Source organism: Centroberyx affinis, unplaced genomic scaffold, assembly GCF_046629955.1.
Source record: "Centroberyx affinis isolate AG114_WGS23_722 - 3 ecotype Tasmania unplaced genomic scaffold, CSIRO-AGI_Caff_v1 ptg004340l_1, whole genome shotgun sequence".
Lineage (NCBI taxonomy): Eukaryota > Metazoa > Chordata > Actinopteri > Beryciformes > Berycidae > Centroberyx > Centroberyx affinis.
Window position 1 is genome coordinate 54,696 of NW_027282044.1, and position 22,293 is coordinate 76,988.

General features: G+C 41.0%; 1 protein-coding gene across 1 annotated transcript in view; it reads right to left on the bottom strand.

The window, feature by feature from the left end:
• LOC139664630 (glutamate receptor ionotropic, delta-1-like) overlaps positions 1-22,293 on the bottom strand; it is a gene marked incomplete at its 3' end in the record, with an annotated part of 202,338 nt that overhangs the window by 46,919 nt on the left and 133,126 nt on the right. Inside the window, exon 3 of the mRNA XM_071543537.1 lies at positions 8,991-9,275. Coding sequence (XP_071399638.1) covers positions 8,991-9,275 — 285 coding nt within the window. The remainder of the gene's footprint in view (positions 1-8,990; positions 9,276-22,293) is intronic.

Below are 22,293 nucleotides of genomic sequence, written 5' to 3' on the forward strand. Positions count from 1 at the left end.
TACAGTAACTACCAATCCAAAATCCAAAAGATTTTGAAAAAGTTTCATAAGCTCAAGGTGTTGTAGAACTTTCTCAACCCATAGCGAACCATGTCATCCTTCAATTGAAGTTAAACATGAAAATCACAAAAAAACTGGAGATGCGAGGTTTTCACACAACAACAGCGATATTATACTGTTACAAACAAACAGTTTTTAATCCGATGAAGAGGCAAGGGGAGGCTACCGTGGGACAGCTACTCTAGGACCCCGATAGCAACATCTGACTTCAAAGCCAGAGTTCCAAACCCGTAGCAGGCTTTTCCACGGGGCAACCGTGTCAGCCACGGACAGGGCTGCAGAAAAGAGGATTAACGTGGAATTAAAGGTCTGATTTCTGGACATGTTTACCCAAGCGTCACTTCTGAACACAAATCTGGCTCTGAAAGTTTCTGATATCAAAACATAACCTCTCACTGACTCTCTCATCAGTATCTCGCTCTCTCTCTCTAACAATCGCTCGCTCGCTACTCTCGATTTCCCCATTTCTCTCTCCCTCCCACCGTTTTGCTTTACAGTATGTGTGGATGTCAGAGAGAAAGACAGGCGAGAGAGATAGAGAGAGACGGAGAAATACCCCATGAAGTCGCTCCGACATCCTTTTCAGCTCAATCTTACCCAAGTTATATCTAAAGCAGAGGACTCCCTCATGGATTGGAGCAGTGCAGAAATGAGCATATCATGATCAAAGGGCTCAGAGGTTTTTACTGAGCTGTCAAGCTGTGCCGCAAACCAAGCGGAAAACTCTGAGAAATGGCTATGCTACCCGGCTGTGTTTACTCAATATTGAGATGAGTCTGTTAAAGCAAAGACTGTTATTCTGAGAATAATAAAGCCAGTTAATTGCATGCAATATAGATTTTTCGCAAATCTGAAATGTATCAGGCAGTGAGCGTGTTATGCACTGCCACAAGAGCCATTTAGGGGAGAGAGAGAGAGAGATAAAGGAAAGAGAGAGAGAGAGAGAGAGAGAGAGAGAGAGAGAGAGAGAGGAATGGGACAGGGGTGAAGAGACCGATTACAACCTTTTTGTTGCAATTGCCATCCAACCACTTTTCACTGACAACAGTTGAATGCAGACCGATACTCTGATCTCAAGCTAGTATTTTGTTTAAGATAATAATCACAGTATTCATTCTCTGATTAAAACAAGTGCAAATCACAGCAAAATGTGCAAACTCTTAAAGAGATATTTGGACATGAGTCCCGCATGCCATACTCATATTCATCCTACCAATGATCATTTTCATGAGTTAGGGCCAAAAAGAAAGTGTTAGATTGTTAATGTCTGTACCATCTTTGTTTACATCCACCTCTCAGCTTGGTATGGGAGGAGGACATGAAATACAATGGAAACAATATGGCTGCATTTCCTGATGGGAGAACGTTGTCATTCGTGGCCTACAATGAAGGGCGCAAATGACACAGTTGATAAATAATCAGAGTATGGAAGACAATGAAAATGGGAATGTCACTGAAACTTTCTTTTTTGCTATAAATGTGAACAAATTAATCACAGTTGTTCTCTCAGTCAAATTAAGGCCATTCTCTTCCCATCTGTGATCAGACTCCTGCACAAACGAAAGGCTGCTGCCATGGTAGCATTCTGTAGCGTTTGTGTGTGGGCCTGTGTGTGTGTGCATATACATTATGTGTTATGAATCTGCCCGTGACGACAAACATACACAACGCCTTTCTGAAGAGAAACACAAGGTGAAGAGAAACTTATTATGATGTTAGTAGCCTGTCTATCACACATTGTCCCAACAGCCTCTGGCACGGTGAAAGGTCTCAAAGATATTGTACAGTGATTGCATTTTTGGCATGCAACCACACCTTACAAGTCCAACAGGGACTTAAAATCAATTGCTCCACTTAAGTTTTGCTGACATGCATTTGTAATGATGCAATGCTGCGTGCTTAAGAGGGAGACAGTAGCTTATTTCATAACGCAAGACACAGAAGGGCTGAGAAACAGAAAAAAACAGGTCGAAAAATCAACCCAGCACATATTTGAAATTGGCCCCATGAGCTTGTAACTCAGCCTCCTGCATTCTACTATATTTTGTTGTTTTCCTGCTCACATTTATCAATTATTTCACTCTTACACTCGTGAATGTAAATACCCTAAGAGCACCCAGATGGTCTCTTCGTTTCTAACAGGTACCAGGCATTTATTAGTGAGGAGAAGAATGAAGGAATATCTATTTTTCCTACTTCAAGCCATCACCGTTATAGTGATTAACATTTTCCAAATGATCCCTGTTGAATTTGTCTAGATGTGTGTGAGATGAAGTACAGACAACTAGCAGAGGTAAATCGGTTTCCTGATGGGTAGTGTATCATACAGATGAAAATATGCTCCTTCTCCATCGTCTTTCTCTCCCTCTCTCTCTCTTTCTCTTTCTCTCTCTGTGTCGTTATGTAAAGCCAATTAATTGAAGGTCACCTGTAAATTCAGTTCCCGTGAAATTACCTGACAAGTTAGTTGGCAGTGGGATAGACCTTGTGGGCTCAATGTTACATTAATTGAAACAAAATTAAGTTGTGTGGGATGCCTGGATCAAAACAGCGAGTACTTGGATAAAAGTGTTTTCACTATTCTAAGAAAGCTTATTTCATTTTCTCAGGTCATTCAATTTATTCACTGCCCATTTTAAGAACCTTCGTCCCTCTTACTCATCTCTTTACCTCTCTCATTACTTATTACAGACTTATTACAGACTCTCCAGGATATATCCTCAGTGTTTGTCTATGTTCAGCCCCTGCCTGTGTTATAAATGTACTTTCTACATTAGGATCCTCCTCCTACTTGGGAGCCAAGGCAGCTTAATCAATCTCACACCTAATCCCAGCCTAATTCTCTCCTCCTCTAACAGAGAGCCAGCCACCACAGGGAGGGCAGAGACAGATGTAGCTGCTCCACAGTCATTAGTAAGCTCAGGTAATCTCAGCCAGGCCTGCCAAGGAGCCTACTGATGTTCAACTTGATCCACCTGCATTTAAAATTGTCCTATAGGCTTGCCAGTCGGTTGACTTTTACGTTCTCCTCGTTATGACAAGCCAATTTTACAGAAGCTTTTGTTTGCAGATAGTGTCCACCCTCCCATAGAGAATCAATAGCTGGCTCTCTTTCACATACAAAGACCTGTGACTACTGTGTAAGCAAACCTTAAACAGCTTTTACAAAGACATAAAGATACAATATCTCATACACCTTTTAAAAAGTCATTGTTATTAGCAGTACAACTAGTATGCAGGTAAATGTGGTAAAGATTACCTTAATTTTAGTGCTGAAAGGATGAAAGGAGTCAATTTTTATCTTTTAAAATAATACCTAATTGAACAGTGAGAGGCGTCTCTCATCTAGTATTCAAGGTCCGTAGCCTACGGTTTCAATAGGTGTGAGCCAGACGGTCCGGCATGTGTGTCGGATTTTAAACAAAGAATGGTATGACTGACTTTTTCAATTTGCTGCCATTCACCTGAAGTGAGTCTACTCAAGGATACGGTTGGTTTTAAAGATAAGCACCCTGCAGGAACGGGAGAGCATGACCCTGGTCTGTGTCTGGTCACGGTCAAAAACAACATGTAAAAACACATCATCTGATTCACCGCAGGAGCTCACACCACATCTTCAGATTTTGCTAACGTTATTTAAATGCTGCGAAAAGACATGTGGAGACAGGGAGACAATCTGCCCTGCGTCTGAAAGATTCAATTTGTTTCTGAGCACGCTGACTGGCTTGAGGAGAATCACCACAGTGCACAAGGGGCTGCACGGGACTTGAAAACAAACTGAGAGAAGTTAGTTTTTCAGTGGAAGAGATGAGAACTTTTATGCTCTTGACATACACTGAATTTATTTTGTCCTTTTCGAATAAAGAGAAGAGGCATTAGGCTACACCCTTCAGCGCTGTCAAAGAGCATGGCTGAATCATCAACCGCAGGATTGTTTCGAGGAAGCAGAGAAGTGTTTGTTGTGTTGACTGCCAATAATAATAAAAAAATAACAGGATAAAAAGCACGACCTATCTTTTTGGCCAAGAAAGATGCACAGAAGCATCATCTCAACATGATTAGAGGGCCTATTGGTTGGCAATGGGCTGTGATAGGATTACCATATCATTTTGACTGTTTTTTGCCTCAAGGCAGGCAAAGCGTTGCTTTTCAGTCATAATACAGTGTTATCCTGCTTCTAGAGCTGCACTAGCGTAACAATATGGAGGCTATTACTATTAGTTGTATAAGAAGTTATGGAACATGCTCTCTCACAACCCAAATGACTTGTGAATGCACAGTGACAAATGGAACCAGATGAGGTGAAGCCTAGAAGTTGTTTCAGTAATGTGTTTTTGATGCCACTGATGCATTGGTGGAGATTTGAGTGAATTGGCTTTTCCGACACACTTCACTACACTTAGCCACACTTTGCCCCTGAGGTCAGGGGAACCAGCTGTTTGAGCTGTGATAAAAAAAACAAAACAGAAAAGGGTTCCTCTCGAAAACTCTCCCTATGTGCTCTCCTACCACAACACTTGTAGGCTGCTCTCACCACCCAAAACCACACTTCCAGTGGAGTTGAGTAATGCGTCTGAATTGAGCCTGAGCAGCTGAAGTTCCAGGGCATCAATGAAATGCGACAGAGATAATAATAAATGTGTAGATAAGTGTAATATAGATAATGAACTGTTGGATCATCCTGCGTGCATAATGCTACAGTGTGATGCCTGGGGCTGTGCAAATAGCTCTTCTATCTATCTGCTTTTATAGAGTAATGCGCTATCAGCAAATCGATGACACAGCAGCCCTGCAAAACCCAGCGTTATCATGTCACATTCACAAATCCATCAACCCAAGATCACTGCTAAATGTTTGATAAAGCTGCTCTAGTGTAGCAATCATGCTTTACATGACCTTAGAAGTGAAATATCCTGGTCAAATTGTCAACACTGCAAAAACTGACAGACTTGTGAAGTTATTTTGTCTTGTATCCTGACTCATCAAGCTTATTTTAGGATTTTTTTTTGTGAAAACAAATTAGACTTTTTTTTTACTTGTTTCATGACACTAAAAGTGAAATTGTCTTGGAGAAAGTTTCTTGTTTCATGATTGTCCTCACTGTTTTATGGTGATTTCTTGAAAGAAGTCATATTGGCATTGTCATATTGAAACCAGACAGATTATCTGCCAGTGTAGTGAGATAATGTGACTAAAAATATCATGAAATAAGCGTAATAGGTTGGGAAGCAAGATAAAATCACTGGAAAACTTGTCATTTCTGCACTCTTGAACTTGAACATTCTTTGAGTATTAGTTTTAATTATCATCATACTACATATAAAGCAAGGAATCTCTGTCTGTATGTGTGTCCTTCGCATATCTCGAGAACCGTTCGTCCAATCTACTTCACACTTGGTGGATGTATTGCTGGGGACCCAAGGACGTGCAGTGTTGGATTGGACACGTGACACGTTCAATATTAATAAACTTTGAATAAACAAGCGAACAGCGACTGGAAGCGCAGTGTCGAGTGTGAAGTTGTTTGGATGAGCGGTTCTCGAGAAAGCTGCAAGCAGCAATACCGGAGGCCAAGCAATGGGCCCGTTCCGAACAGGCATGTTTTGAACGGGCACTGCACTAGTCACATAAAAATGGAAAAATTTATCAAATTAGAAAATCTCTCAAATCTCTAAAAGAAACAAAAAGTCTCATACATTTCTGCAGTCAGTGTTAATTACAGTGGCAGAATTGTCATATATCCACTTAGAATTAACCATTATTTAGCTGAGTAACACATTTTCAGTTAAATGACACTGGATGGGGATACACAGACTGGATAATCACAGGTCAAAAACTTCAGCACAATGGTTTGTCATATCGACCGTCAATCCCACACTCAGCATAACTGATAATACAGCTAACAAACCAAGATATTCCTTGGCAGTTTTGACAGGATGCTTACAGTTTAGCTCCAACAGCCTTTCTGCCTTCCCGTTGTCCAAAATGTTAACTACTGTTTGACGGTTCAGTAATGTGTTTTTTATATCACATGCTTGAGATGTCAACGAACTCTTAGAATTTTTAGAGCATATCGTATATACCTGTGTTATAGTTATGTACAGTAAGCTGTAAGCTGTGCTCATGGTTGCTAACAAAGGATAATCAATTGAGTAACCGATATACACTGCATGCTTTTTTCCATTAGAAAAGATTCCTTTACCACCACATACTATCAAATTTGGATGGGAAAGCTAGCGGATTGTACTGGGTGGGACAAATATGGATTTTGATATGTTGCTGTATTCTCAGTGGGAATGGTACTACACAGCAACTTGCTTTATCATCATTTGTTTGTTGTCTTGCTAAAAGCACTGGTATTGACTCATATCTTGTAAGCAAGCAGCACAACGCTTTTGCTGTTCCAGCATTTTGTATAGTCATGTTTCAACCTATATATATATACTGTATATATTCCATATGTCAACTAATCTAGTCAGCATGCTTTTCAAAAACTCAGGCAAAAAAGCTGTCGTACAGCTGTGGGAGATAGCTGTGGCACTGGAAGGTATCATGAAAGGAACCTTCTTGGTGAAGGAGACATCACAGAGTCTTGTACTTCCTGCCCTTTTCACAGAGCAGGAAGTACAACAGAGAACGGAGGACGGCTTTGACGAGATCACACTCTGAGAGCCTAATCTGCTCCTGCTCCTGCGCTGCGAATAGAGTTACATAATCTCATTTTTGATTATCACTAATCTGACAGCATGTGTTGGAAGTGATGTGACGTTCAAAACCGATCCGTGCTTTTGAAATATTGGCTATGATGGGGAAAGGTGATGGGAGAACCAGGAAAGAAGACTGGAGCAGATGTTCAGAACAGCTTGCAATTCAATCCACCCTGCAATTTCCAACTATGGGGATAAAGTGACATAGAGGTCCTAACACACTACGCATCGTATTATGTGAGTCACATTAGCCTGCATGGATTTGTCTTCATTCCATTCAAAGTGTCCCATTTAGCGAGCTGCTGGGACTGTTTCTCCGTACTCACACATGTAAAGTTTGAATTCAACATCCAGAGTCTTTTAAAACACTAACTGCCAACACAGCTTTGCATGCAGTACTTCTCTCTGGGCGGTGGTGTAGGTCACTGTAGTACTGCTTCAAGGCAGGCACCACGGGTATTTTGACTGTTCTGTGATGAGCATCCTAATTAGCCGCTACATTCTTTAATTAAACGAGTACTGAGTTAAACAGTGTAACACGAGAACAAATGTCAATGGTGCTGACTTCATAGCACCTAATTTAGCAGACTTAAAATAGGCTATTTTGTTAGAACTGGTATCCCATCCATTATTTCTTACCAGTAGTGCCTTGTTAAACTGAGCCCTGATGCATTAGACATAGACTCCCTCTCACAGGACTTACAGTGTAATTTAAGGCTGTAGTCACTGTCCACTGTAGGGTAGTGGGCTGTTATATAAAGATTTCATAATATATGATTCACTGAATGGAAGTGTGTTGAATCAAGGTAAAACTGCATGAAATCAAGGTGTGCAAGTTGGGAAATGTATGTTTCTGTTTTATGTCATAGATAGATAGATAGATAGATAGATAGATAGATAGACAAACAGATGGATAGATAGATCCCCGTATTCCTCATAGGGGGCTAAAATCTTATCCTATCCCATGCTGGGGTTTCAATCGATCCAACACAATGCTGAGTGTGCCCTTTCTACAGAGAGAGAACAACGTGAGAAAGCCAGTCCAAGGAGAGATCTCTGTAAATGTGAAACACCCTGTCACATATATCCAGATGGAGCACCTTTAAAGTCACATCACAGTCCATATAAAGAGTAGCTGCATAAATGCTGAGGGTGGGGAGTGGAGACTGGGGGTTGGAGGCTGCATGGGGGGAGATGAGGGGCTATATTCCCTTGAGAGGCTTCCTTTACTGTACTATATCAACTGCAGTTTATACTGTACTGTGTATCCTTCTATGAGATTAAAAAAAAAAAAAAAAAAAAAAAGATTTACGCTCCCTTCTAGATTGCACTCTTCTAAGTGGTAAAAAGATTAGGCAGCAGTGGCAGAGTGTCGTCTGAGGAATGCCAATGCAGCAATATACTCTCTTCATCTTTCTGCCCTTGTATTCCGTTGCCAATCGTTGCCACAGTCCACAGTCCCACGCCTAGCGCTAAATGTGGGTCAAGAAAGGTCTGGCCCACAGGGGCCTGGTGGTGAGAATAATGAAATAGAAATGGAGAATATCTGAGAATACATAAAGCGCGATCTGCTCACTCCCTCACTCTCTGGTGCCACAAATGAGCCAATTAGACTAAGACTTTTTGAACCCAGAGAACGCTTCTAATGGTGAATGCAGCGATGAGATCTTATTTTTCCCCACAATCTCTGCGCATTGATGTATTTTTAACAGTGTGCACGTGTATGTTGTGTTTTTTTCTTTCAGCATATCTCCAACTCGGTGTACATTACTCTTCAAAGCATATCAAGCGCAAGCCGTTAATAAGGCAGACAGATGATTATTACTTTTGGAGCAGCTTGATCTCTGTTGTTTTTATCTGTCTGTGGCTGACTGTGGAGATGGTTTTAGAACATTTAGAATAGTTTAAAGAGCTGAGATCATCGCACAGATATAATATCACATTTATATAAGATAAATTTGGCTATCATCTGCTTGCACGGAAATAACAAAACATACATTTACAACTCACAGCAACCCCCAGCATGTTGGTTGTTACAAAGTGTAAACATTGACTATGACAATTCAATATACTGTATGTTTGTTTAAAAAAATAATTTTGAGGTCCCTACTAAACGGCACTCAATGCAATTTTGGCACACCATTCTTGTTAGTACAAAGATCTCAAACTGTCAAACAAATACCCAAATGACACACACAAACCCCTACATCCCTCCCAACTCACCATAGTCGCTCTCATAAAAGACAATGAACTTCTGCCAGCGCAGTTCTGAGACAAGGGTGAGCAGGACATCGTTGATTCGGACGGGCGGCCTGGCGGCCAGGGTGTAGCTCTCTCCGTCTGGGCTGGGGTTGAGCTGGCAGGCGGTGCGGGGCGTTCCCTCCCCGTTCCTCTGGATGAAAAGGTGGGGGATGTGCATGGCATCCGTCAGAGACTGCAGGGCGCTGGCGGCCGCGCAGCCGGTGGATGTGACCAGGGCCAGGATCCCCTGGTTCATCAACTCACAGGCTGGAGGACAGAAGAGAGGAAAGAAAAAGGAGATAAAAGAGGGTGGAGGGCAGATGAAGAGAGAAGAGAAGGAAATGAAGAAGAGAGGGATGAGAGAGGAGAGGGCATTAGTGGGAAAGGGATGAGTGGTGGAGAGGAGGATTGGAAGAAGGTGTAGGAGAAGATGGGGTAAGGATGAAGAAGAGAGAAGAGAATGAAAAGATGAATGGGGCAAGAGGAAGACATAGAAAGAGGAAAAATAAAGGAAAAGCAGAAATGAGGAGAAAAAATAGAGATAGGGAGAGAGAAGAGGAGAGGAAAAGAGATCAAACATGGTTAGATATGCTTTCCAGGACAATTCAAAATATAATCAAATGCAACAAGATTTTTTTTGAGTAAGAGTGAATAAGAGTACTGCATGTTATTACATAAAGTGTGTTCAAGTGGGCTTAACAATAGAAGATGGCTCCTTATGTATCCTGCTGAGGATTAAGTCTGAGCCTCCTCAGTTGGAAATAGATCACAGAATGCAGGGAGTTGACATTGGGGTTGTATCATAATGTGTAGATGAGAGAGATGCAGTGAGGGGCAAACTGTAATCCTTGTCCCCGGACAAAAATGAGATAGCAGATAAAAGAGCACATGGGTGCTAGCTAAAGGTAACAGTCGTAGCTTCAAAAAGCAAATTAATCGGAAAGCCACGGGCAGCAGTGTGGTACTTGGAAAAGCAACAGAATAGCAGTGGAAACACGGGGGGGTAGGAGCTGCCAAAAATCAAAGTCAGCAATATTCTTGAATTGGATACAGTAGGATGGCTGCCCAAATAATGAGTCCCATGTGGCTAAAATAAATATTATTCTGGTCTCTCTCTGTGTCTCTCTCTCTCTCTCTCTCTCATGTACACACAGCCCAGAGCAAGATAAAGATTAAGATAAGGACAGAAGACACATGCTTGTAATAACTATCAGTGGTGGGTCCCTCCTCCCCTACACGTTTGTTTATACATGTATTTTGGGCAAAACCTATTTTAGATCCTCTTAGAACAGGTCAGCATGTCTGCTGGGACACTGCCAAACATCATTTAAAGATTTACATGCTGTTTTCAAAATCATCGATAGCTCCAAAATTGACTGTGGAAAGCTGCTTGTTATAAGTGGTGGTAAATATTTTATGACTGCTAGATTGAATTGAGGTTGCGTTTCCTCCAGTGATCCTCTGGTTGCGTGAAACCATATAAAGTATACATTATTTGTGCTTTAAAATGTATGACGATGCATCAATGTATCCCAAAATATATGCCAAAAGTACCATGTATTTATTGCGTACTAACAATAGCTGTAATTTCTGTAAATACGAATGTAAAAGAGGTGCTAATCATCACATTTTATCCAAGTCTGAGGAGTAAAATAATCTTCTTTCATACAACTGTGCTGTGCAAAGATAAAAAAGTTCATATTATCATATTATTTCTTTGACAAATAAAAATAGTTGGATTTGAAGTGTTTTTGATGTGTGTTTGCTTGCTGAAATAAAGATAGTCATCCCAATTTCACACACCAGATAAACACACAGACTAAAACCAACTGTGCATTGCATCACAAACCCGTGCAATTATCACGAGACACCAATTCATTCTGAATCAACATTACTTTCTCTCTGGAAACCACAGCTTATATTTTTATCATGCTTCTTATGCATATTTGCAAATATGCATTCCACTTAACTTGACCCTGTTCTATAAGTGTGGCTACAGTAAGCCAAGAAGTAAAATAGATTCTCATCCTCTCCCAGGTTGCAATATGTAAAATAGAGAAATCGCCAGTTAGAAAGAACGATAAAGTGATCTAAAGCTGAATGCAAAACAGTTTAAATGAAGAATATTGAATCTGCATTTAATTTCAAGCTCTATCTCTGTTATGAGCTGCATAATCACAATCCGCTACAGGGATTGTCTAATTTCTCATGTGACATGGGACAACACACAGCAAACGCCGCCTTTAAAATTCAAGTCAACATTTCTTGCACAGCAGGGCTCATATAATTTAAGCATAAACAGCCGAGCGTACTGTACAAAACAGCAATTAAATGTTCTCTTACTGCACTTTATAATTCCACCCACTTATGTAGTCTATTTCAATGCCCGCGAAAATCTAACATAAAACAAAAGCATTGCAGTGTGTGCATTATGTAGAACAAAGCCTTGATGATTGCTTTAAGACGCACAACGATGAATAAGCAATAAGAACATGTGATAAACATAAAACAAGCAACAGATAACATGAAGGGAAAAGAGCAGAGGTAATATATGTATATATATTTATATAGAGAGAGATTTATTTTTTTTATCCACCATTGCACTGAAGGGGGTATGAGGGAGGAGGCGGAGAAGAAGGAGAGTGGTTGTGGGGGGAAAGGCATTAGGGATGAGAGGATGAAGCAAGAGGTCTGAGAGGGAGGGATGAGGCTGGAAAGAAAGGGAAGGTGGATGAGAGTGGGCGTTGGGTGAATGGAGTCATACTGGGAAAGTGGTGTGTGTGTGTGTGTGTGTGTGGCAGAGAGGGAGGACTATTAATGTGACAAATGACAATTTCATCTGCTGACTCCCTGCACAGGACTACATTAAGCCACTGTAAATCAGAAGTACAGGGGCAACTAAATAACATAAGGAGGAGGTGAGAGAATCTAAGTACGCCAGAGAGAGCAGAGGTGGAGAGAGAGGCACTGTGGCTGATGTAGAACTAGGAGGAGGTCACAGAAAGAGAAGGAATGAGGAAAAAAGAGAGGGATTATTTGTAGCTTTTTGCATGAATGCTCAGGAGAGTGCGAGAGAGACATTGTTCTTTACCAAAGCAGGCAGTGTGTGTGTGTGTGTGTGAGAGAGAGTGGAGAGAGAGAGAGAGAGAGAGAGAGAGAGAGAGAGAGAGAGAGAGAGAGAGAGAGAGAGAAAGAGAGAGACAGACTCTTATGCGGAAGCTAGGATGCACGACAGGATTCTTGGCAGCTATTCCCCAGTGCAACATGAAACGCTAATGCTCTGCTCTGTGGAATTCTGATGCACTGGCTTTAACCACCCAAAAACTCACACGATCGACAGCAATACAAAGCTTGCACAAGCTTTGACACAGACTCAATGTGTAAATGTGTCAAAGTGTTTTTTACAATAAACACAGCACTATGTATTGAAAAATGATATTATGATTGCAGTCCATTTCTTGGGAGCTGCTGTTTTCCTTTCATGTGGGTTTTTTATACAAAGCTACAAATACGACCCCTAGTTGACAAGGATCAACTCATTTTGAAATGTTTCAACATCAATATCTTCAAGGTAGCGTATATATTCCTGTGTGATCTCACACCAGGATGCGATATTAAGATGTGTAAACCAAAAGCCCTGTAAGAAACAGAGTCTGTCCTCCAAAAAACGACCCCATAGGTCGTTTGTACAAGCAGCTTATTACGACCTATAGTTACGTTTTAAATTTAAGCGAACTCTAGCGGTCGTGTAAATAACGACAGTGTGCTACGTTGGTCTGCATCGACGTCACGTGACTGTCAATTTTCTCTCTCAACATTAAATAGCATGGTGGAAAATAAGGGCATTGTGGCTGGGGATGGCGGACGGGTGTATACGTTTGCCTACGATGTCGGCGCCCGGGGTTCGATTCCCAGCTCACAATCGTGAGTCACATTTAATCTTTTTTTTTATTTAACCATGACCAAACCATTTTCCTAACCTTAACCAAGTTGTTTTAGTTGCCTAACCATAACCATAACCATAACCCAAGTTGTTTTATTTGCCTAAACTTTACCATAACCTTAACCCTAACCTTAACCAAATTTGTTTTACTTGCCTAAATTTAACCAAAGTGGTTTTAATTGCCTAAATTTAACCATTAACCAACCTTTGGGATGTAATTCAATTTGTGGCAGAGGAACATTTTCAAGTTCGTTGAGGTCGTGTTCATTTCACATATTTTTGTGAGATCATGTTGGAAACGCTCCTGTAGGTCGTATTAGAGGGTAGGAACAAACAACCTGGAGGACTTGTTGAAGAAACAAGTTGTCATGGACCCTTGCACATCTACTCTGAATATGTTCCATCAAAACTGGATATGGTGTTACTGGCACCTAGCACTTCATTTTAAAGGAGCTGGGTGTAGCATTTTTAAACATGTCTATCTAAATAAATACATCATGATGAAATTAATTGCAATACCTTGGTATAATTACTGTAAACAAATGAGACCATGGTTGATCCGATTGGTAGCCTCTACCTTACACCAGTGGTATTGGCGTTTCCCTGGTGTTGCTCAGCTTGCATTTGTTTTCTCTTTCGCTTTACTGAAGAGGATAAACATGTTGATAGTGATGTTACCATATGCCTTTTACTCACTCCACCATCTGCCTTTGAGTGAAACTCTGAAAGCTTTACCTTTGTTTGTCCGAACAGCAACCCTCCCTTTCTGCCATGAAACAATTAAGCAGATTTCCTGCAAAATGTGGCCCGGTGGTACACAAAGTAAAATGCAGTGTAGAGGCCAGTAGAGCTGCCAATCTTCTTGCCAAATGGTCTTTTGTTTGTTTACCGGTCATTATATTATAGATATAATGTCTCCAAATTAATGTGGTAATGATTTAGTGATGCTAAAATGCTACACATAGCACCTGTAAACTTGACATAAGGGTGTGAAGCAGTTCACACCCTTATTTTAGGTGCTTTTGGAGTGATGCTATAGAAGAACCATTTCTGGCTTCACAAAGAACCTTTCAAGAACCTTTTAATATCCCAATTAAACATATGGTTCTTTGGGATGTTAAAAGGTTCTTAATTCTCAGTTATTGGATAGTGGATGATGGCATAAATGTGGAAAACAACCAAACCCCTCCATAGTATATATTGTGCAATTGCAAATGTGGCCATACAAGGTCAGATGAACAAAAACACAATGCAGGTGTCTAAGGAAAGGAGTGCAGAAATGGTTCTTTAAGAAAGGTTTTTTCTATGGCATCACACCATTTTGGGCACCTTCTTTTTTTCTGTGTGTATACCGTATATTCTAAAAACCCACTGGCAATTCTTCATTCAAACATAGTAAAGCCTCTGCCAACACAGAAAAAGTCAAGACAATTTACACAACACCCCTCCATTCTTTCTCTCACCTCCCTTCATCAACAATCTTTGCACCAATGCTTTTTGTAAACAAATGACTAGTCAGTGTTTCAGCTGAATTGATTTCATTCATTTGAATTTCATTAAAGAATTTTGTAATGGATTCCTAGCTTGGAAGGAAACCTGCAGCTATCGTAAGACTACTCGGTATCACTGTAGGTAAAAGACAAGGTAAGATTAAAGACAGCCGTGTCCCTCTCCATTTTTGTTTGCTCTACCAGCTCATGTAGGTCCCTAGCTATACATCTGGATGCTGACACGCACAAACACACACACTCACACACACACACACTTTCTAATTTTTTTTATGATCCTTAGCCCCTACCCCCTACCCCGCAACCAATCTTAGTAGACTGTGGCTAAAGTGCGTCTGCGTCCATTTTGGCCCCATAATGGACACTGCAGGCCCATTACACAGCAGACAGCCCACTGACAAGAAGAGAGGAGGGCTCTGTAGTCATTGGAAAGGATGATAATGATGGAATAATGACTCCTAAATGTTCCCCCCGAAGTGGACAGGGGCCATCACTCATCTCCTGCCAGCTATCTGACACCTAATGTCAGCTTAACTGCAGTCTCACACACACACACACACCTCAAAGGAATGGCCTCCTCTGCCAGGATAATAACGTAAATACATTATTCTGTAATCATACAGTATGTTATTATGCTTCTAATTAGGACGGACAGATGGACAGATGGACGGATGGATGGATGGAGGGATGGATGGATGGATTGCAGGGTTTACAGTGGGGAGATGCAAGTAACAGCTGCTTTGATTGGAAAGAGAGATGGACCAATCTATCAAACCCTTTGAGGACGAGCAGGCATTTGCCTCTCAGTGATGAAATGAATGATGGATGGATGATGAATTCAATGGAGGTGAATGAATTTTTAAACACACCTTATCAACACTTTGCATGTCTTTAACAGCTGACATTAATACCAGCACAATGAGATCTTGCATTTTTTGCTGAATTGTCAGCAAAATTGAGAGACCGAATTGGGGAAAAGAGCTGTGTGAGCAGGAGGGTATGAGCAGAATCTTTCATGTTCCTACGCTCATAATTGAAACCATTAAAAAGGCATCTGCCATGCGGATTAAGGCCAATCAACACAAGAACACGGCTTTTTTGAAATGAGTGTTTTCCTGCAGAAGTCCTCGCCTCATCAGACCAGTTCAGTTCTGCGTGGATGGTCTCGGGAGAGGAAGTATTATCATCAACACACCAGGCTGAGAGGAGACATTACAACTTTCTGCCGTGCAATCTCTTTGGCAATGAAAAGAGGATATCATCTGTGTCTTGCCCACATTTTACCATTGTAATATTGAGAAACGAAACAAACCACAACACCACTGCTGTAGTGTATATTGCATAAATTGGGGCTGTCTCAGTGATTTCACAGTCTAAATAAGACAGTCTCATTTGGTTTTCTCTGACTCAGAGCACAATCCAGAGATTCAAAGGAGAGAGTCACCACTGAGATAAATACTGCAATGCTGTCAACACGATTTCTACCCTGCGGAGACAATGGAGTAGCTCTGATCTAATGTAGACAGCTCACAATATGTAATTCAGACTGAAATGTTATCTTTCTTGTATTAATCAGGGGCAGTTTCAAAGGCGCACAACAGCGATTTTTCCCTTTCCTTCTACTGTCTGTGTTATAATCCCCAATGTGGGTCAAGTTATTTTCAGGATCAGCACCCAGTTATTCCTCCCATATACTAAAACAAGAGGTAATGAAGGCTTTATACTACATACATTAGGACATGACCAAATAAAAGAGATTTGGTTTGGTAGATAAGCCATCGTTGATTCAACATTTGATTGTAATCTTCCCAGAAACTGTTGTATAACATGTGGATACACTCCATATCTGCTCTTCCCTCGAGCGGGTATTACCTCAAATTTTTACCAAGTAGTGGGAACCCAGCAATCTTAGCAAAGGGAATGAAGACTTACATGTTCCAACTCTGGATCATATTTCTTCTCTTTCCAGAGCAAATAATTCCCACTGTCCGTCAGCAATATGAGTGATTGCAGCAGGCGATGCTGAGATAGCCTACCATTAAATTTGCCGTTGATGGTGGCTCAAACGTTCAGCAGGGAAAGCTGGCACGTACTGCATACGTTAAGTTTTAGCCAGTAGAAGATTCATAACTGCCCTAAATGATCCATATCGTCAGCTAAGAGGAGATGGATGTTGTGTCATTTCCTCGTTATAAATGGGCCCTTGCACTCAGGTTCTGGCAGCTTTCTACAATACAATAGCTCTTCACCACACAGGAGGGAGAAATGGGAGATATGACTATATGGCAACTGGACCATGGTTTCCTTCAACATTTAACTCTCACTCTAACATTACACCTCCATTTAGAATGAGCAATCTCTCCATCTTGCTCTCTCACTCTCCCTCATTCAGTCACTAACTCTCCTTGCTTTTTCTTTTGGCAAGATAAACATCCATGGCCTTTTCTCCATGCTTGCACTCCTGCTGTCAGACCAAGATAAGGGTACCGATCCCTGTCAATACTATTGACGCTAAGACTGCCCATCTCATCTACACTGCGATGGAGTATTTCACTGCTGCAAATTACACCCTCCAGTCAACAGACAGGTATGATGTGAGAAATAGACTTGATATATACTGTATATATAATAACCATACACTGTTACATTGCCATATCTATTAGAACAGATTGATCTAACATAATGTTGAGTATTAGTGCTATGACTAGTAATATAGATAGATTGACCGTTTTACTCCATTATGAATATTTATGATGGGGCTATTGAACCAAGAAAACAAAAAACAAAAAACAAAAAAAACAAAAAAAAAATGCAAAACACTTTTGTCCCAGTGCAATAACCCAAAGTCAATGGCTCTTGACTTTTACTGCGAAGTCGCTTATTGTTGATTTTAGTGCTTTATGAATTTCTAATAGATGGCTCCTCTCACTTGTGAATAATTCACTTGGATGGTGGCAGAATTTCAGTATGATTGTGAGACTAGCTTTTGTCTTTGTAGTGGTCTTAAACCATGCTTCGCTGCCTTCATTGACAAGTCCATTTTCTCTTACCATCTAATTCATAATGTGACTGAACAGGAGTCCTCACCTTCACAACCAATTTTCAAAGCTAAGGCCTTTTCCCCGCTTTCTGATGTAATAGAATAATTAAAATTCCCACAGCATGCATGCATGTTGACAATAAAGGAAACTATTCTCTGCTCACTGAGACATTTGCAAATGTTATCTCACCTGAACCATGCACAGACCGGCGTTAGAAGACCTGCCAAACTCATTATGTGACTGTACAGATGCAAGGGCCGCTGCTTTGCTCTGTGTTGGGTGAGCAGAAATCTAATGAATAACTGTATACTATACAGTCTTGTAAATGGCTTGTATCTTGCCGGGGTGAAGAAATTGTGCTGTGGTTTTCTGGCTGCCACTCTCTTTGTATACGGCTTTGTGCTAGTGGTTGCTGCTTCTTGCTCTTTGCTGCATAAGCTGAAATCAATCAAATTGTATAGAGTATAGCGAACATCAAAATGGTTTGCGGTTTGACAAAGAGATCCAATTTTTTCAGTGCTTTCATGTCTCCCCGCCTGGGTCCCTATGTTAAATATACTGTAGGTGCTGGGACTCAATGTTTCCGACAATGTAACTGACAAAAGGAGATGCCTGGTTTGCTAGTAGAAATTTATCCTGGGGGATATTTTTGACTGCCTGTACCCAAGGGATGCAATAGAAAAAGGCCTGCAGTCTAAATCTCTCCAGCCTGCAAGAAAAGCTTGACCTGATGTGACAGAATCCACTCCTTCATTTCATAGGTTCAGTAAACAAGGTAAAAAAAAAATGTTGGTGTTTGACTAAGGAGGCACACCTAAAGCCCAGCGCCTCAGGAAATGCTGAGTCACCGGCTGTTATATTGCCCTGAAACTGATGCCACCAGACAATGATATCAACAACAACCCCAAAATGTGATACGGCCGGCTACCATGTCTGGCCGCATCAGTTTCAGCTGCTGAACAATTGGTGGTGACTTAGTTCTTTCCCCGCAGCGCTCAGCGTTTGGTGTGCTTCCCCAAGCAAACAGGGCTGGGGAGTCTCAGCTCACAACAGAAAAAGATTTTGATCTTACTCATAACACTGTGTTGATGTCACTATCAGACCTTAAAGACATTCTCAAATCGTTTTTAATTATCAACAGCCTTTAAGTTGAATCTGCTGCAGTCACAGTCAGTCTATCTCTCTGTCTCTGGATTCACTGATTCTCTCTCTCTCTCTCTCTCTCTCCCTCTGTGTCTTCTCTTCCTGACCACTTCTAACTCTCTGTCTTTGGCACTCGCTCTCATCAACTTAGCATAAACAATTTGTTTCAGGGTCCCTCCCAGGGTTATTATGGTCAATCCAATGTGTGTAGCATAGTCCTTTGCATACACAATGACATGTTTTTTTTTTTCTTTGCTTGTAAAAGGCTGATTAGCTGTCTTACAATTAACATGCAGCAGTGCCAGTGGAGACAAGGTGCCCCATTGGCTGTTTTGTGCTGAATCTTGAAATAGGGGAATAGGGAGCCCACTTCTTATTTGGCAGATACCTGTTTGGGTTTTGTGATGATTGATTTGGATGGTGTTATTGAAAAAGATTGGATAGCATTGTTGGAGGATAATTGTGACTCATTCACCACTGGGACGCCGACAGCCTCTGTGTTTACTTGGTCGCTGGAATTAAGAAACATCTCACGCTCTGTCTTGGTAATGTGTCATTTGGTCTGATATCATCTCTTTCTTTGTCTCTCTTTGTACTTTTCTGTCTCTGTCCCTTTCTCTGTCTCCCTTTCTCCCTCTCTACCTATCTCACTCCCTCTCCTTTCTCATCTCATCTTCCTGCCTTCGCTTCTGCTCAGTTATCCTCGTTATCTCTCCTCGTGTCTTTCTGACCACAACCTCCACTTATCTTCCTCTGTCCATCTACATCTCCATGGTGGAAGCAATACCTTAAACATGCAAGATAAATAATGAAGTAAGTTCATTCAGGGATGCTCACTTGCTACACTTGCAATATATGAGAATACTAGGTTGGATGATTACAGTACATGCGTTTAATTATCTTTTATAATAAGGTCATGTTCCCCCAGCAAGCAGACTTTTAATAATGACTAATTCAACAGCAGTGGACAAAGTCCTATTCAAATCATTTGGCAGGTCTCTATAGGTCTAATGGTGAAACCAAGTCAACAAAAAATACAAAACCAATGATTGCATAAAAAAAGCTGTCAGTGAGCAAGCCTATGTCTTCTCTATGCAAATCAGAGCAAAATGGAAATTGTAGTCCAGATTCAGTCTGGATTTCCAGTTATCCTAGCCCCCTATTCCTTCGTTTCCCTGACATGGCACACATGTGGTTTAGGCGATAACAGAGTAGTGAGGTAGTTGAGGGCTCAGGAGTGTAGCCTCTCTAAGTGTCTGAGTGATTTATAGTTTTCCCCAGACATCTCAGATACTTTTTTTTAAATTCCTCTGTCACCCCTAAGTTCAACTTAATCTGTCTGCAGGAGCTAATGTTTTAGTAGCAACAACACAGCATTAGCAGATGCTATTCTGAGATGTGGTTTCACACATAGGTAGATACAAATCATTGGCCCTGGGGTGTCACGACCAAGCCACCACTGGGCGAGGAAGTGGGCGGATCTAGAGTTTTGGGGGCCCAAGGCAGGGATCATTCTGGAGGCCCTCCCGTCTCGATCCCACCCCTATCATGGCAAATATTCTGGTAACAACTTGCTCATATGGCTGTCTCTTTGGACCAACAAGAAGCCTTAGCGCTGTTTCAGAAACTATATTTTCTTTTCTCAGTAAAGGTATATAAGTGTGTATGATGTTGATGGACAAACTACTAATACTACTAATACTACTAATAATAAACTTCAATTATGTATTGTGCTTTTCCGAACAACAAAGTGTGTACAGTAAAGTCCTTACAAAGTGCTTAACAAAAAATGTATAAATTCAATAAAAGAGCAGATGAAGCAGAAAACAGAGATACATGAGAATAAAAATAAAAAAGAATATGTAGAAAATTACAACAGGGATAAAACGGGACATAAAAATTAACATTATAAAAAGGCTTCCCTGTCCTTTGAGAAGTTATTTAAAAGATGGTACTGATCAGGCTAGCCTGACTCTGACAGGGCGTTCAAAAGCCTAAGAAGTCTGTCAGCAAAGGCCTGGTCACTTTCTAACAGAGTCATATCTTCTAACAGTCTAACAAGCACCAGCCCTTGATGATTAAAATCTATGCTTTCTCGCTTTGGCTTTTGCAAAAGCAGCTATGATGTCCCCCAAGTCCAATAGTCACTTTAATTTTTGCTCAGTGGAGATCAGAGCTAGTCCTGTGACCCTCTCTTGACACATGGTTGAATGGAGATGAGCCTTCATAAGTTTCAAGGCTGAGAGAATTTTGCATATCCATGATTTAACGTGTGGGGAGGGCAGTAACTTAACTAAGGTCCAATAGACTCATCATTAGGAAAATCGGTATGTAGTTAATCATAGCTATTTAAAACATATTCCAGTAAGCCAGCTGAATACGTTGTGGTTGACACTGTTTGAATCCTGAGGAATTCTAGTTTCATTTGAGCAGTTGTGTTTTGGTTTACCATTAAAATTTGGGCATTAGATGCAAAACAGCTCAACACCAACATGAATCTCATTAATCTTGTAGCTGGGGGCAGAAAATACGGCATCTAACATGGCTGAAAATGCAAATGATTCAACTGATATTTTACAAAGAAAACATGACTGGTTGCTTGGATCACAGTGGATGGAAGGCACTACACTGCTGAGGGCACAGTGGTCCCTGCATCGTGTGACCAGCATTGGTGCATTTTTACAATGTAGTGAGGTGGTTTGTATTTTGTAGCCTTTGGCTCTGGTTGTGGATGTAGCAAATGAAGTCTGTTTACCCTTTGACTGGTATTGGTGCCACACATTGTGGAGATATAGCCTTTGTAGCTTTTAGCTAACATTTGTGCTATACTTCATAAGACACTTCAAAGAAATAGTCTTGCCTAATTAGAAAGCACCAGTACTCCATTTTACTAATGTTGTAACTCTTGACTAGCATCAGTGCTTCACTGCCTTACATGAGGCTAACATTGGTCCTGCACTGCATTATGGGCAGCTAGTCTTCTTTGCAGTATCCGACCAACATAGGGGCTACAGTCTTCAAGCACTGACCAGCCCACAGAGACCCATTTCTGGCACACAAGATCACAGCCACCTGTTCCCACAGCTTGAACAAAACCGGACATGTGTTAACAGATACAGCTTGATGGCAGATATGTGCTCACCTACTTGGTAGGGTAAGTCATCCAAATCCGCTATTCTATCATTCATTGAGACCTGACTCATAGTGAGAAATGGCCTTCTACTCAGTGTTACCTCAACTTGATGAGTTCAGCTTTTTCTGCTGCTCTTTCATGTGAGTAGGAAAATCTCCTACTCTGTTAAGTTGAGCAATAAATCTCCTACTCTGTTGAGTTGAGCAATAAATTACATCAATGCATTGTCAAGGTGCCAGTTAGAAAAGACTGTATAGCTCATTGCATTAATGCAATTAGCAAACAATGCAATGAGTTTCCCAGTGGGGCCACCAATGCTAAAATTGCATATAGTCATGCTACTGTATAGCTCTTTGTACATGTAGATATGATTCATAGATATATTAGTCTGTCTCCTGATATTACAGCAGAGATCTTCTACTCCTTCATTGATCCTGTTTGCATTAGTTAGCTGAGTGCACCAACAGAGTATTATATTACACTGTATGATACTGACAGTTCACTACCATACAGCACA